Consider the following 15,196-nt stretch of genomic DNA (forward strand, 5'->3'; position numbering starts at 1 on the left):
TCCTTTTTTTTCAAGGGAAAAAAACCCCACAAATCACAAAATATCAATACCTAACGAACTCCTGAAACTGTTCAAAACCTTTTTAAAGTGAGTTTACTTTGTATTTGTTAGGCAAGAAAAAAAAAGGGTGGCTCTAAATTTACATTCCTTGTAAACTAAAGAAAGCATCTTAAAAAACAAACCAACAACACTCTTGAAAAGAAATATAAAACCTATGGGTACACTCTTTGGTATTTTCAGAATTGTTGAGAATACCATACTTGAGCTCTCAGTTTCTGCTCTAGATAAGATCAAATGATCTAGAAAGGAGTATTAAGATACTTCAAGAGCATCACAGATTTAAAAAAAAATACACAAATGAAAACAAGAGTAATAATGATCAATATTTAAAAAAAACCAACCCAAATGTTTCCTCCCCAAATCTCATGAAGTTTAGAGATTGCCAAGTCTAATAGTTCCTTCTCTATTGAATACATTTTCTAGATGAGGGAATTGATCAGCTATCTGGGATTTTCTGCAATAAGACTACTCAGTTTTGCCACATTCTGCCACACAGAGCATGGTACTTTGCTTTCTTGAAAAGCTGATAGTATTTCACACTGGAAGAGAGATTTCTCAGTGGAGTAACAGAAGATGACATGTTCAGAACATAAACATATCCAAGCTCTTCAATGCAAGAAATGTAGCTTATAGTTCATAAATTTTATTTCCTGTAGGTTCCTTTCTCACCTTTTAAAATACAGAATCCATAACAATATTGCTTTCAAAATGTAAGTGATCTCACCTGAAATTCTGCCGTTTTGGGGTTTGCTATGTGCACGGCGTTTGTTGCAGAGATGTCTGTGCCAAGTTTATCTGCAATATCTTCTTGGGAACACTGCAAAGGAGACAAAAACCTATCAAGGTCAAGGAGTTAAAACAGACAGCCAGTGATGAAATTTGGTATCAAGAACAATGGAGTTGTAGCACTGCTCCATAATATATCCCCTCACACATAACACTCATCATACAAATTAAGTCCTAGACTTTAGACTAAGTAGGCAAACTAATTTATTTACAAATGTTAATTACTAAATAAAATAAAGTGGGATTAAAAAAAAAAAAAAAAGGCAAGTATTTATTTAGGCTTCTGTCACAGATTGTTGCATTTATTTTAAAAACAGGCTCAGATTCTGCACCCCGACTTGCAGTGGGTGAAGCACTTTATTCTGCAAATAGCACTTATAGAGGGACTGATATCTGTTCTTTCACACAGAGACAATCCCTTGAGGGACACTTACAAAAAGTACAGTATTGTCTATGAAAAACAGCTCATATGGCCAAGCCCTCAATTTTCAGAGCTGTGTAAGATTCTTGTAGTATGTTCATTTTTTAGGGTTGAAGTGTTTTTAAAGCCTGTATTCTAAAAGTGTATTTTTAAGCTGGTCAGTAAAACAATATGCATTCTCTTTATCAGGCTCAGCCAATGTCTGTGCACACACTGCAATAGATGCTACTTCTAAGATCCACACTTCAGATTTCCAGAATTTATAGCTTTATTAGAGTAATAAAGACACCAGTAGCAGACTAGGCACATAACTGAGGATTTGCTTGTGTATTGCAGTCTCCCAGAAGTGTTCCCTTTGCACTGGCAGCACTCACAAAGTGTGTTGATAGACCAACTGTGAGAAAGATGAACAGATGATACCATCTGAAAAAGTGGGTTATTGAATAATCATTTTAAAAAATCCCAAATAACACAAGGAATGCTGAACTTAGGAGGAGAGAACTGTGTTAAACAGTTTTCAGATGTGTATCTAAACTACAGCATGTTACTGTGATTTAACTAAATGCATTCTGGCTAAACTGGAGCTCCTCACAGAAGGCAATGTTATTGTGTACAAATCTCATTTGGGGCTCTAACCAAGAAACAGACTGAGTGCACAAATACATAAGCAGTGTTTATCATATAACACTGGGGTACAGAATGCTGTAGCATAAATTATATCCAAGTTATCAAAGTCATAAGGCTCACACTGGTGTGTTAATAAAGTGCTGGGGACATAACAGACTGTGAGGTTCATCCTGCCACAGCAGAAATACAAATAAGAAATGTGATACCATGACACACTGCATGACCTTCAAAAATTCTGCTGTTGCAGTTCATAAAGGTTCTCAGTTGTAGCAAGGTAATACATTAAATGTTCTAGACTTATTACCTATTGCTGCTGAAAAAAATGAACTATGTGGTTCAAAGAACCAAGCAAGAGTGCAGCACTCAACAATGAATAATGAATTAGGAAATATTAATTAGGAAATATTAATTTTGGATAGTAATATTAATGGAAAAAAAAACCTTTAAAAGCTTGACTATATGTAGTTTCTTCAACATGGTAGTAACCACACGTCTGAATACCTCTGTTAGATATTAGCACTGCAGGAGGCAATACTACTTATTGTCCTGGTTACTTAAATGAGTTAATAACCAAATGTTAAAACTGGAATATATTTTTCAGAATGAGAGCAAATTTTGCTTTTGAAGCTCTGTGAAATCTGAAGGTGTTAAAATTTTATTCAGTCGATTCAAATTACCAAATCTGGTTGCAGTACATGAAATTTTTAACTGCCAGAAATGCTTTAGGAGCCTGAAATCTGAGTAAATTAGTAAAAAATAATCCGTGAGCAGATCACTCTCTTTCTTAAGAGGTTGTGTACTTTCAAGGATTTATACCTCTCACCATCTAGTCAATTTTAGGTTCAGGAAGAAGCTAGAGAAATTCCACAGCGATTTTAACAGAATATGTGATGGTAGCTCCCCCATATGCTAAAATGTGCACAAATTGGACTTTTAAGCAAAGGCTTTGAGCAGATCTTGTGACAGAAAGGATTTTTTTTAAATGTATAGTATATTTTCAACAGCTACCTATGCCAGTCTCCATTTATGGGCAGTTACCATCTACATTTGGAGGGCATGGGAGCATATTTAACTTTTTTGCTTTTAATAGTAGATCAAGTTCTCTGATCCAGTTCACAACTCAGGGGTATGAGCAAGTGACCATGACACAGATATTGTTTCCTACTGTACATTCCATTTTAGCACAACAATCCTGCTGCATAATTTCCATAGTACAAATTATGGCATTGGCTGGGATCAGAGTGGCACTTGCTGCTACAGAGTCCTAATTCTTGGTCAAAGACTACTGGCATGGCTGTAACAAATAATTGCTAAAACCAGTGGTAACAATGCTATATTTTTTATCTATATTTGTTATCTATTTACTGTATATCTGTTTATTATCTATATTCAAAACCCTACCCGTGGTGAAATTTACAAAGGATGCCACCTTAGTGTCTGTGTATTGTAACTTTTTCATGGCTATTAAAATAAGCTCTTTTCAGACTGAATTATCTAATGCAAGGAATCGTGGGCAAGTGACAATACTAAAGAAAATTACAGAAACAGGTAACTCTCAATACACTGTAGAAATACCCACCAGAAAGTACTAAATTTTCATGTTGGTTTTCCAATTATTGAATTATGATGAACTTCACATCTGGTGACCAAAGTCTTGAGAGAGATTTGCTGTCTTACAATTCCGTCCAAATTAAACTAAAACCAGTCCTTCAGCAGCTACTTCCCTCTCTATACTTAGAACTACATACCACATTAACAGTGACTCATTTAATTTCTCTGACCTACAAACTCACCAAATATTACACTGTGATTCCAAAGCCCTAGTAAACAACCAGCTGCCAAAACAGTACTGGAAAATACGGGTACATTTAGATGACAACATAACCTCGGACCACCCTCTGCAGTTTTGATTGCATCACTGTTCGAACATGCAATTAAGAAAAACACGAAATCAATGTAATATACCAGGGCAAAAGTGAGTGCTTCAGTGAATCCAGCAGCTGCCAAGTCCAGTCTCAGAAGTTCTGTGAGCTTATTGAGGGGAAGCTAAAATGAAACAAAACAGTGTTCAGCTTCCTTCTAAAAGCATTTTGCTATTCTTTCCCGGGGTGATTCTGCCTGCCACATGATGGTGAATTCACAAGGGAGGGACTATGCTTGTGTGCTTAAAATTTTTGAAAGCATTAGCCAGCTGCCTTTAGGCTTGCCTAAGGAAATGAATCTCCCAATTAGAGATTTAATACGGGCTCCCTACTTAAACCCTGTCTTTTTTCAAGTACCAGCAACCACTGGTCTTAGACTTATTCAAATCAGTGGGGCATCTGTTTTGTATCCCAACCACGGTAAATACTTCTCAAGGCAAAGCATGTCAAAATATTTAATTCCTAGGTTCTGTTTTCCCCAAAGCCCTTCTGGCATGCAGCAGTCATTTACTGACAACAGAGCATTCATTTGAAGGGGCAATCTTACTTGATTAGCTATGGTGTACGTTTTCGGAATCACCATCTGAATGTTGTTATAACCATAAGCTATTGCTGCATCTTCTACGATATCACAGGCATGGATAACGTCTGCTCTGGTAGGAGGGATTTCAATCTCTAGATGGTTCCCATTCCCTGTGACGTGTGACTTCAAACACATCCTAGTCAGCAGCTTTGCCAGGCTTGATGGAGTTTCACTGAAACAGAACAAGAGAGTGGTAATTTATGGATTTTGCACTATACTGACTGGCTTTGTAATCAATGTTTTTTTCTGCATTGCCTCATATCCTGGAGAATCTGCAAGTGCTTTATAGACTGTACACAGACTTAGTATTCAAATAGAACCAGTTCAGATTCCCACTTATGAGATGGTCATTTTCCTTTACTTCATAACAGTTGTGTGAATCCATAAAGAATCATTCACTTTCCCTGAAAGCAGGGGACTCTGTTTCAGAGTTATCTAATTACCCAAGATAACACCTGAATTTTTGATAAATTAAAAAAAAAAAATCACATAAGCTAAACATTTTAAAAACAATAAATCAATGTCTTCTAGTACCTTTGTCATGGTTAATAAAAACTATGTTTTCATTTGAAGTAACACACCTGATTCCTACTTTCTTGTTAATGTATTCAGGTTTCACTTTCTCTGTCCGATAAGCCAGCTCCTAAAAAAAAAGACAAAGATTTTAAGCATAGACAGTGCTTGCCATTTCTACCTAAGAGGATTCAATCTCAGTAATCTAGTTTCTAATTGCCATACTAAAATGACACCCACAGAAGAAATGTATGGAATATTAGGCTATATTTAGCATTCTAAAGTTAATAGGATTGTTGAAAATATACTCTAGTACATGATGCAAAAGCTGTTCTTGGTTAAGCTGGAAAGGTGAATGCAGCATGAAATCCCCGTTATTGAAACTTCTGATAATTTCTGATATATGCAAGTAACAGAGTCACTGAAAGTTTATGGTGAGTAGTTCATCCTAAGTCAAAGCCCTAAAGCACAGAATGGTCATGCATGAGATCTCATGGTCTTGTACAGATCAAATGACCTTTAGGAGGAAAAGGAAGGAAAACTTTGTATTTCTTTATTGGCACATAAATATCTACCAGTATTTTACTTAGCAAGTATGCAATGTATTTAAGAAAGTTATTTTGTATGTATTTATGTATTTCATGTGTTTCTAAACTTCTTGATATACAAATCCTTAAAAACCATAGTAACTGAAACTTGGGGATTTTTTTTCTCTACTTTATCTAGGGAAGCTGCTTTGGTGACTGCAGAGATTTCTATTTTGTTGGATATCTTTTCAGGATTCTACAACTTTCCTCTGGTCATTAAAACTGACATTGTAAAAAAGAAAAAGATAAAATGACAGTAGAAAACCTCTCAGCAAAAATAAGTTTCCCTCTAAACAGTTTGTACTTCCTTGGTATATCTGATTTTATGAACTCAAACAGATCTGTCTTCAGTTACTTTCAGGAAACAGGAGGAATTGCTCTCTTTCTACTTATTAAGAGGATAAAAAAGTAAGACTCCATTACTGTGAAAAGGTCTGTCTGGGGCTCTGAACTGAAGTCAACATTCTGCCTTTTAGACCTGTACATAGCTGGTGTCTATAAAGTGAGAGACTGAGAAATGCAGTGTTACAAGGTTATTTTAACTGAAGGGCATTAAAGCTTCCAGATCTGATAAGTACATTATGCTGAGGCTGATTTCAGTTCTCCATAGGCTTAAGGCTGAAGGACCTCTTCCTGCATTCATTTTTTCTGATTTGGAACATGTAGGTTTGGACACAGATGATGACCTTTGATTGTAATCTTTACTTGATCCTGGAAAAGGTCCTATCACAGGCACTCTAAAACAGAATAGTGTATTTTTAACTTCATCACAATTCAATGGGGCTTCAGAAGGACTTTCCTAGACAAGGAAAAGCTGGAGCTGGAGTTATTTTTTGTAGGGTTAGAGGAGGTTCTGACTCACTAATACAGAGAAAGTGCCAAGCTTGGTTTTTACCCTACACCATAGAACCAGCACATGCTGCCACAGGAAAAGCAAACTCTTAGCAGACTTTTTGCAAATAAAGCCCTCTCCTTAAGGACACAGAGATATCCTAATGCTGTGCTTACCGGATAGATGTGGGTCTTGCCATTGGGATAAACCACTTCTACTGCTTCAACACTGAGAGAGACAGAAAAATATAAGTGAAACTGTTTTTAACACATGGCACAAATGTAATGTCTCTCTGCTTGGAGATTTATACTCACGTGTATGGCTTCTCACAATATTCACTGAACATCGTGACTATAATATCAAGAACAATTTTTGCCTACAAAACAAACATAATAATCACATTAAAATCTGTTATCTACTTGTGTGGAAGTAGATAAAATACCTTAACAAAAAACAGGGAAAATATCTCATCTTACACTCTCTTCATTCTCTTCTAATTTTCTAGCAGTCTAGAATTCTAGACTGAATTTCAAAAAACATTTTCCCTCTGATGCAGACATTTGTGCAAAAGCTTGAAAATCTTTGGTTTTCAAGGTTCTGAAGCCTTGACATATCTTTTCTAAACTCTGTTCTTTAGAAACACAGGGTTTTTATTACTATTTGGAGCTGGGTCTTCCTAACTTTCTGTCTAATTAGTCATTTTACTGAAATTCAACTGGAAAAGGAGAGGCTGCAGGACTGCATTGTTTAGCAATACATTATCAAATAACTTCATTTGCAAATTTTTTGTTTTACAGCTAATATTTTAAGTGATGAGTATAAAAGGACATAATAAGATTCAGATTAACTTCTCAGTCCAAAAAGGGTTTTTTTTTATGCCTGACAGTGTAATTTCCTTCATGTAAACAGAATAATACTGTATTTATTTTTACTATCAAGACAAGCAGTAGCAAGAAAGTTATTTATTAGTTTGCTTAGAAGCCACTCCCCAACATGAAAATTTATTTGTGTTGTTAACATACCATTTTGTAGTAGGGTAAGTTAAAAGCAGTTTTGCTCTTAAGCATCAAGTTACAGACTTTAGGGAAACTATCACTGAATGCACAACCTATATTCAAGAACAGGCAATTATAACTCCTTGGCTTTCACGCTTCAGCTTTGAGTTACAGAATTTGCATATGGAAAGACTTGAATTTAGCAATTATTTGCATGGCATCCCTGCTTGATAAAGATAACTAAGTAGAAAAATCCTTGTCTTTCTTCCCTCAGCCCAAATTTTCAGTAGGACATTAATCTTGACAGAGTATTCTGCCAAAACAGGAAGTTTTAGTAAATTTTACTCTTTTCTAAGCTTTTCAGATTTAGAAAAAGCGCTCAAAAAGAACAAACAGTCTCTAATTTGCTTCAATTATTTTCTCATACAAGCTGAATACTTAGTGTAAACTCAAAGATACAGTAAAATCAAAATTCAGTGAAAACACAATGCTATCTACACAGCAAAGCTGAAACTGTTTCCAGGGAATTCCACAGTCCTGCAACTTTTGTATTGGATGGTTGGCTCCAGACAGTAAATGCCTTGTTGTAGGTCTTTGTATTGGAGCTCTATTATCCAAAGGGAAAACAATTATATTAAAGTATATCAAAAGCAGGAAAGAGTAATTTACCTTTGTAATATCTGTGCCTGTACATTCAATAAACACATTTCTGGTATTTAGGCTTATTTTTGTATGATCTCCTAAAACATGTGAAAACAAAAACATGTTAAAAAATATTAGTTTTATTGCAATAGACTGATACTGACTCATTTTGTGTCAGAAAGATCATTGTCATCTTCCACAATGTAAAAAACCCATTATCTCCTGCACCAACATTCACAGCTGTTGGCAGAATAGCAGCTCTTTTTACTTTTGAATTTATGAATCAAATGAAAGGAAAAAGAAAGATCAGACACACTGACTGGATTATGCTTTACATTGCAAGACACAGGGATCTACAGGTATCTTCAGCTGGAAGCCAGCTAAGAGAACAGTGGCCATCTGCTGTTAGCAAAGGGCTCTGCACTGCCATAGCATCCCATCTTCCCAGGGTTTAGTCTCACATTCACATCACACCTGTGATATATGTCATTTCCTTGGGCAGGAACAAATGAAATGGTTTTTAAAAAGTGATTTATACTAATGACTATCAACAGTCATTCTGTGGTTCTCTTGACACTGTCTGCTGATACCCTATAGGCTGCTCTACAGTAGTGGTTTAGGTCCTAGAACCTGTCCCTTCTAGGCATGAATTTGCTTTGTCTGTACTGGGAGTTATGATGAGTGCACTGAAGCACATCCCTGTTGCATTCAAAGATTTTGTTGTCTGGAAGAGGCACCTGAGGTGTCTCTTTTGCAAACTGGGATGAAGACCCCCAGTGGCTGGCTCCCTACAAAAGTGGGGTCTGTCAGTAAGCCACAAGCAATCTAGAGCAGCTGTACAGAGAAGTCATTCTGTGTGTTAGGTACAGATGGGCAGTGCACACCTGGAGTGAATTCCATGGCTGGGAACCATGCAGAAATGGGCACACATAGTCCTAGAATTGTGTGGGAACATGCCAAATCCAGCCCCTCTGTTCTGCTTGCCTTTCCTTGCACCTTTCATTAATGCAGATGCACCCCACCAAAGTCAAAGAAAGCACTTACATATACATGGGAACTGGAAACTCCTCCTTCCTTTGTTTGACCCTGACTTAGCTTCTCTGTTTTAGTTTCCTATCTGAGAAATTAGGTCACAGCCAGATGGAGTTAGGTGCAGCAGAGATCTTAGGACTGAGGGATCTTGTACTCCCCCTTACAGCTGTGCTATATCTCATTGCAGATGGAATGTATTCAGCATCTCTGGACTCACTTCAAAGCAAATACAAGCCTTCACTTCAGTGATTGTAGATAATCCAAACAACCAATAGAGATGTTTACATTGCATTATTTGTTTAAAAAGCACCTCTGACCTGGAAGCCTATCTTAGATACTGTTCTCTAAAGCAGAGGCAGGTGTTAAATTTAGTTCAACCTTTTAAATTGATAAAATATAAACAATATGCAGCACTTATGCATGGAACACCCCCAAGCTGGAAGGAGCCTAACAAAAAAAAGATCAAGCACTGTGGTTTACACCCCATTCAATTTAGAACAGCTACTGTTACCAGTCCCTGCCACAGAGTTTGAGCTGCCTTTTAAAGATTTGGGTTAGCTGGATAAGGTGTATTAGGAAGCATAGATCCAAAGAGATTCTCAGTGCAGATTTATTGGTCAGGGAAATTCACTGATTCCTGACCTGTATTTCAGTATAGAAGTATACTGAATTATCCTTCTTTAAAGAGTAATTATTCCCATGCCATTAAATGGCTTCAGTATACCAGGTTCTCAAAAATGACCCATAGTTTCTTTTGCATTCAGTGGAAACCCATGTTTAGAACAATACAAAAAAGCCTAGACCAATTTATTCTCTTTAAGCAATTAAAGTATTTTGAAATCACTTAGTGCGATAGCAATAGGATCCATAAAAACTAGTTCCCATTGCTAAGTTCCCTGATGTAACCTCAGAAAATGGAGTACAAAGTTGCAGTTACCAGTTACTGTTACCAGTTTACAATATAATTTCTTGCAGGCTTCTTTTCCTAAAAAAAGTTCCTGTCACAAGGAACTTATATTGAGTTGGGGAAGAGTATGAGAAGCTCAGTGCAGAGGCTTGCAGTAGCACTTTTACACCCTTCTGATGAAGATGAGAAAAAGGAACACTAGCAGCCTAAGAGGGAGCAAAATATTTTACTACCTTTAAACTGAAAGAAGGAAAGAAGACTTCATGAAATTTTAAGTGGAACTATTTTAAGAAAAAAATAATAATCCCTATGACACATCAGTGTTTCTGTCAGACACTAACTCACACACAAAACAGCAGTAACAGTACAAAGCAGTCAAAAACTAATCTTACCATTGATGATGGGTGGCATGGACAGAACAACCCCATTGCTGTCATAAATGACAGGATAACGTGGTTTGTTTTCAATCAGGTGCAAATAGTGCCGAAGGTGGCTGTCAGTCTGGAAAAACAAAGCACAGCCTGAATTTCACTGCAGCTCACAGGTGAACTTCCACAGAGCCACAATCCTTTGGTAAGTAATTAAGGGGACTTTTGACGGTGGGAAGGACTGGGTTAGAGTTAGGTACTTTACTAGGAAATGGGGTTTGCTCCCAGCAGCAGGAAAAGTTTGAAATGAGAAAACTGGATTTTTGGTTTTCTTCAAAAGTGCTGAAGATTATTTAAGGATTCTCTCAAACATGTGTAGGCCATGCTGTCCAAAAGATACCCTTGTTCACCACAGCAGGCAAACGCTGCCAAATATCCCTATTCTATAGGAACTCTTCCTGAAAGTAATAAAAATTACCACTTCAATACTTTTTCTTATAAATTGCTGGATACTGACATATTTATTATTTATTAAAATTTTATTCCAAATTTACATTTATTCTAATGACATAAGTATGTGCTGTACCAAAAACCTAATTTCCTTTTAGTCTCTCTCGTTTCTGAGCTCTCTTACTCTTTCAAGTATCAAGAGATACTTGAGGAATTTCCTACATGGCCAGTATGTGTATTCCAGCAGAGCTGTCTACTGTAATGACAGTGATAAATAGTACCATTTTCAAATACTAACATGGGAACTGGCCCACATAAACATTGTAAAATCAGACTTGATAGGATCTTTTCCTAGCATTTGCCTGGTTTTATCAGGCTGCTGAGCCAGGAGCAGTGCTAGACAACTCTTTTACACAAAAGCTATATTTGCCTAATATGCAGCTGGGTAAATAATCCACCATCTTCCCCAAGCAAACTGGCCAAATGAAGGTAACATTAAAAAATCTGCTAATATCGACCTGAAATTTTTCCAACCCTTTTACACCAGACATTTATAGTAGATGAATACACAAGCCTTTTACAATATTATTAAGAGCATCATGAAAAGCAATCTTCATGTTGATAAATCAGAAGTTTTCTACCAAACCCATTCTAAGAGTTGCTCTTAGCCCCAAAATATCACAATGTATTTTTCACAGAAAATAAAAATAAAATATTACCATGCATTTCTCATGATAAGCAAAATATGGAATGTTCACTGGCTGTTAAGCTACAGAAGAACTGTGTTTTATTTGTAAGAACAACTTTTAATAACAAGAATATGAGAGATATTTAGCCTTGGAAATTTATCTTCCTCCTTTATCAGTCTGAAAAATTCCACTTACCCTATAGAGATCCATAATTTGTGAGGCAGTGTACTCCTGGGATTGATTCAGGGGCTTAAATTTAATTTCAGAAGGTGCTTTGGCTGTAAAAGTAAATGGACCAGTGATGGTGTCCAAGTCATGGGTACCTATTGCTACTAATGCCCTTTTCCTAGAAATAAAGAAGGCAAAATAATGTTTTTACTAGTAATACTTGGAGTTTCTTAGAGTATGATGCTCTATACTTCTATGCATTCACAGAGCTTACTGAAAAAACAGAAGGATAATTTTGAGAAGCCTAGAAATTATTTGATAACATTTTAATAAATATTATTATGAATAACAACACAACTGTCAAGGCAAATCCAATGGGAACACTTCTGTCTCAACTGTTGAATGAACTGTAACAGCTATTTATTTTGAACAATATTGGAAGAAGTCAAGAACATGGAAAGAAATGAGAAGGATCAAGACAACTCCTATAGAAGATTTTCCTTGGCATAACCATAATGCCTCTCTGCAACAGGGATGTGCACTCTTAACATGTGATAAAATCATACACACAGACATTATACACTACTTTAAGCACTAACCTGCAAATATTTTGGTGTAGTTTCTCTTGGAGGTCGATGAAACTGTCGTAACGGTCCTTGGTAAAAGTTATATTTCGGAGAATGGCAGCTACAGCGTGAGGCCGGATCTGGGCAGTCTGCAATTCACAACAGCAGCAGGCAGATTTCAGGAGAGCATTTGAAACTTTGATTTGAGCTGCATCTGAAACTTTGATTTTATATGCTACACCCAAATCAATTTGTCTATTGTTCCTCCCCTCCTCATTCCTAAGAATAGATCACACCAAATAGAGGTATTTAAATTTCTTTAGCTCTTGTTCTGCAAATAGGATTTCCAGTCTCACTGCTCTTACAAAATCATACTGATAGGGATCTTGCTGCTTCAGCGACTCTCAATACATTTACAAAGGCGCACTAAACATTTTTACCTGTTCAGTGATAATCAGCCTCTGACCTTCACCCTCAGCTGGTATTATCTTTTCAAACCTAGGGAGATTTATCCTAAAAGAAAAACAGAAGTAAGTCTGTAGCTGAAATGCAGAAAACTCTACAAATGTAGCAGCAAATTTATGTAGAATACTTTCTTGCTAATGTTTCTTGGCATGTAATTAGCTAACTGTGCAAAACTTGTTTTTTATGGGATAGTAAATAGAACTCAGCAAGATAAAATCATTGCAGAAAAGGGAAAAAATTATTTGTTTTGGTATTTACTACAAAGGATCACAAGAAAGTTTCTCTGTAGAAGTTCTTTATAGAAGATAATTCTCAAATGGAACAGCAACTGAAAATTTTTTAGAACAGATACAAAATCCATTAACATTCTAGTCTAGTCTTTGTAAGTCATGCAATAGATCCTCTCCAGAGGAACATCTGATAAATCTGATCTACAGATGTAATCATACTCAAAATCCAACCAAGTAAGAAGTTATTTACTGACCAGAAATGGACCCATATTTCAACAAATAACAAACAACACAAGAAATCTCACAACTGTGCCTTACCTTTCCTTAAAGACCTGTAGTCCTCGGACCAACCCCTCCAGGCAAAGCAGATCATAGCGGTTGGCAGGAACATCAATTTTATAGAGAACGACATCAGACGCACCTTTTGCCTTTTCTTCACCTTTTTCCTTACTTATAATGTCCTTCTCAGATGTCTGAAATGAAGCAAAAAAGTAGTTTTAACCTGATGTATCTCAACATTGACAGCAGTATGACAGTGATATGAGAAACTGGATTGATTAGAAGTTTAACACTAATTTGCATTTACACAGCAAATGGACATACTAAATACAAGAAATTATATAAAACCTCAAATTAAAGCAGTGTAGTAAAGCAGTGTAACAAAATAAAAATTCAGTATTAAAATTTTAATTTTAAGAAAAAACATTATAGAAGCAAGAATCTCCCAGGTGTCAGATCCCAGTAGAGATCTGAGACCTTATTTTTGGCAATAGATCAGCAAGTGACTTGTCATAATCAAATTTATACTGAAATAAAGTGTAACATCTGATGTTATCTTTTGATAAACATCATTAAAAGGCCAATAAATTAAAATTAAATGGCAAAAACAAAACAGGTCTACTTGAGCAAGATTTGCATGGATAGAGTTATCAGGGCCACCAAATCTCCACAAGCACAGAATCTAAATCAAAACATGAAATATAAATTAGTTACAACTCAGGTAATAATGTCCAGGACAAATGTTTTTTGTGGATATTCCACAGACAACTGCATTTCAAACAAAGCCAAACAGATCTTGTAAAATATGAGCAATACATGCTCTGTGGCCATATTTATACTGCTAAATAAAACAGTGCCTGAGACTGAAGAGTAAGCGGTACAGAGTGTTGACCTCCAGAAAGTATTGCAATATGCCATCTTGGAGTCTCTTGCTTCCAAAGCAGTAACTTTGGTAAATCTGAGGGGTTTTCTCCAGATTCAAAACACCTGTGTTAATACAGTCCATTACAACACTGTACCAGGGGACATGCTGGAAACAGTGCTATACAAACTCTTACCAAAAAACAATGCTGTCAGTATGCTATATCTACTCAAAAAGCAACAAAGAAAAACATTACTTACAATTTCATCAAGCTCCAAACCAAACTCAAAGCAAAGCTCATCAAATTCTTCATCCGCTGTGAAAGAAGAGGGTGAACTTTGGTTAATAAGCAGACCTTGCTCTTATTTTTGTGTCTGTTTGGAATGTTTTCAAACAAGGTAACAAATTCTATTCTGAAAAAAAAAAAGGTAAAAGTAATTTAAAGAATTTTCCTTATATTTGCATCTGAGGAGCAGCTTCTTTAGTACTGTCGGACAAGTACATAGTCAATTTACTGACATGATATTCTGACAGCCACAAGAGAAGGCTTCTGATCTTTGGAGCTCAGCTCCTCAGCCAAGTCTGTCAGAGGAACTCTGGCGTGAACAGATAATGAAATCACAAGGGAGTAACTGGGCAGCTCCTATTCTCATCACTCAGGTTGATCTACAGAGGTTGCATCAACTGCGTCGTAACACGTGAGTTACACAGGCCTGATCTGACAATGCAGATCTGCACCGGGCTGAACAGCTCTCGTCTAAACCACTGCATGTCCTGAACGCTCCTCTCCGGCTGAGTTCTTAAATCTGCTTCCTGAGCCGAGAAGGAAGAGCTGAATAACCCCACGCTATTCACTGCTCGCTTTGCCTGCTCTCCCCTTTTCTCTCTCCTTCTTCGTTTAACTAGATCCTGAAGCATACACTGACACTCCAACCAGAAACCGCCATGCGGAGACGCGTGGTTGCAATTTCCCGAGATATCTCGAGTGCGTGTCGGGGCAATGGCCCGAAGGGGCCAGGGATAACACATGGCTGTGCCTGCCGTGCCGTGGGCTGGCGGAGCCGGCGGCAGGGGAGCCACCGGCGCTCTGAGGCCGGAGCTTCCCCGAGAGTCCCGGCGCAGCTCCGGGACACGCAGGGCGCCGAGGGCGGCGGCACCGTGCGCGCCCAGGGCTTCACGCCGGCCGGGGCGGGCAGCGGCGGAGGCGGCGCG

The 15,196-nt window shown here is 37.3% G+C and overlaps 1 protein-coding gene across 1 annotated transcript in view; it reads right to left on the bottom strand.

Annotated features, from left to right (window-relative positions):
* Positions 1 to 14,931, bottom strand: part of FARSB (phenylalanyl-tRNA synthetase subunit beta) — a 36,787-nt gene extending 21,856 nt beyond the window's left edge. Inside the window, exons 1-14 of the mRNA XM_019007737.2 lie at positions 14,919 to 14,931; positions 14,245 to 14,345; positions 13,162 to 13,316; positions 12,589 to 12,661; positions 12,182 to 12,297; positions 11,610 to 11,760; positions 10,300 to 10,408; positions 7,996 to 8,066; positions 6,646 to 6,707; positions 6,508 to 6,559; positions 4,981 to 5,042; positions 4,364 to 4,571; positions 3,860 to 3,940; positions 785 to 877 (exon numbers count right to left, since the gene is read on the bottom strand). Coding sequence (XP_018863282.1) covers positions 785 to 877; positions 3,860 to 3,940; positions 4,364 to 4,571; positions 4,981 to 5,042; positions 6,508 to 6,559; positions 6,646 to 6,707; positions 7,996 to 8,066; positions 10,300 to 10,408; positions 11,610 to 11,760; positions 12,182 to 12,297; positions 12,589 to 12,661; positions 13,162 to 13,316; positions 14,245 to 14,345; positions 14,919 to 14,931 — 1,347 coding nt within the window. The remainder of the gene's footprint in view (positions 1 to 784; positions 878 to 3,859; positions 3,941 to 4,363; positions 4,572 to 4,980; positions 5,043 to 6,507; positions 6,560 to 6,645; positions 6,708 to 7,995; positions 8,067 to 10,299; positions 10,409 to 11,609; positions 11,761 to 12,181; positions 12,298 to 12,588; positions 12,662 to 13,161; positions 13,317 to 14,244; positions 14,346 to 14,918) is intronic.
* Positions 14,932 to 15,196: the final 265 nt, after the last annotated feature.

The sequence above is a fragment of the Parus major genome, chromosome 9, assembly GCF_001522545.3.
Source record: "Parus major isolate Abel chromosome 9, Parus_major1.1, whole genome shotgun sequence".
Lineage (NCBI taxonomy): Eukaryota > Metazoa > Chordata > Aves > Passeriformes > Paridae > Parus > Parus major.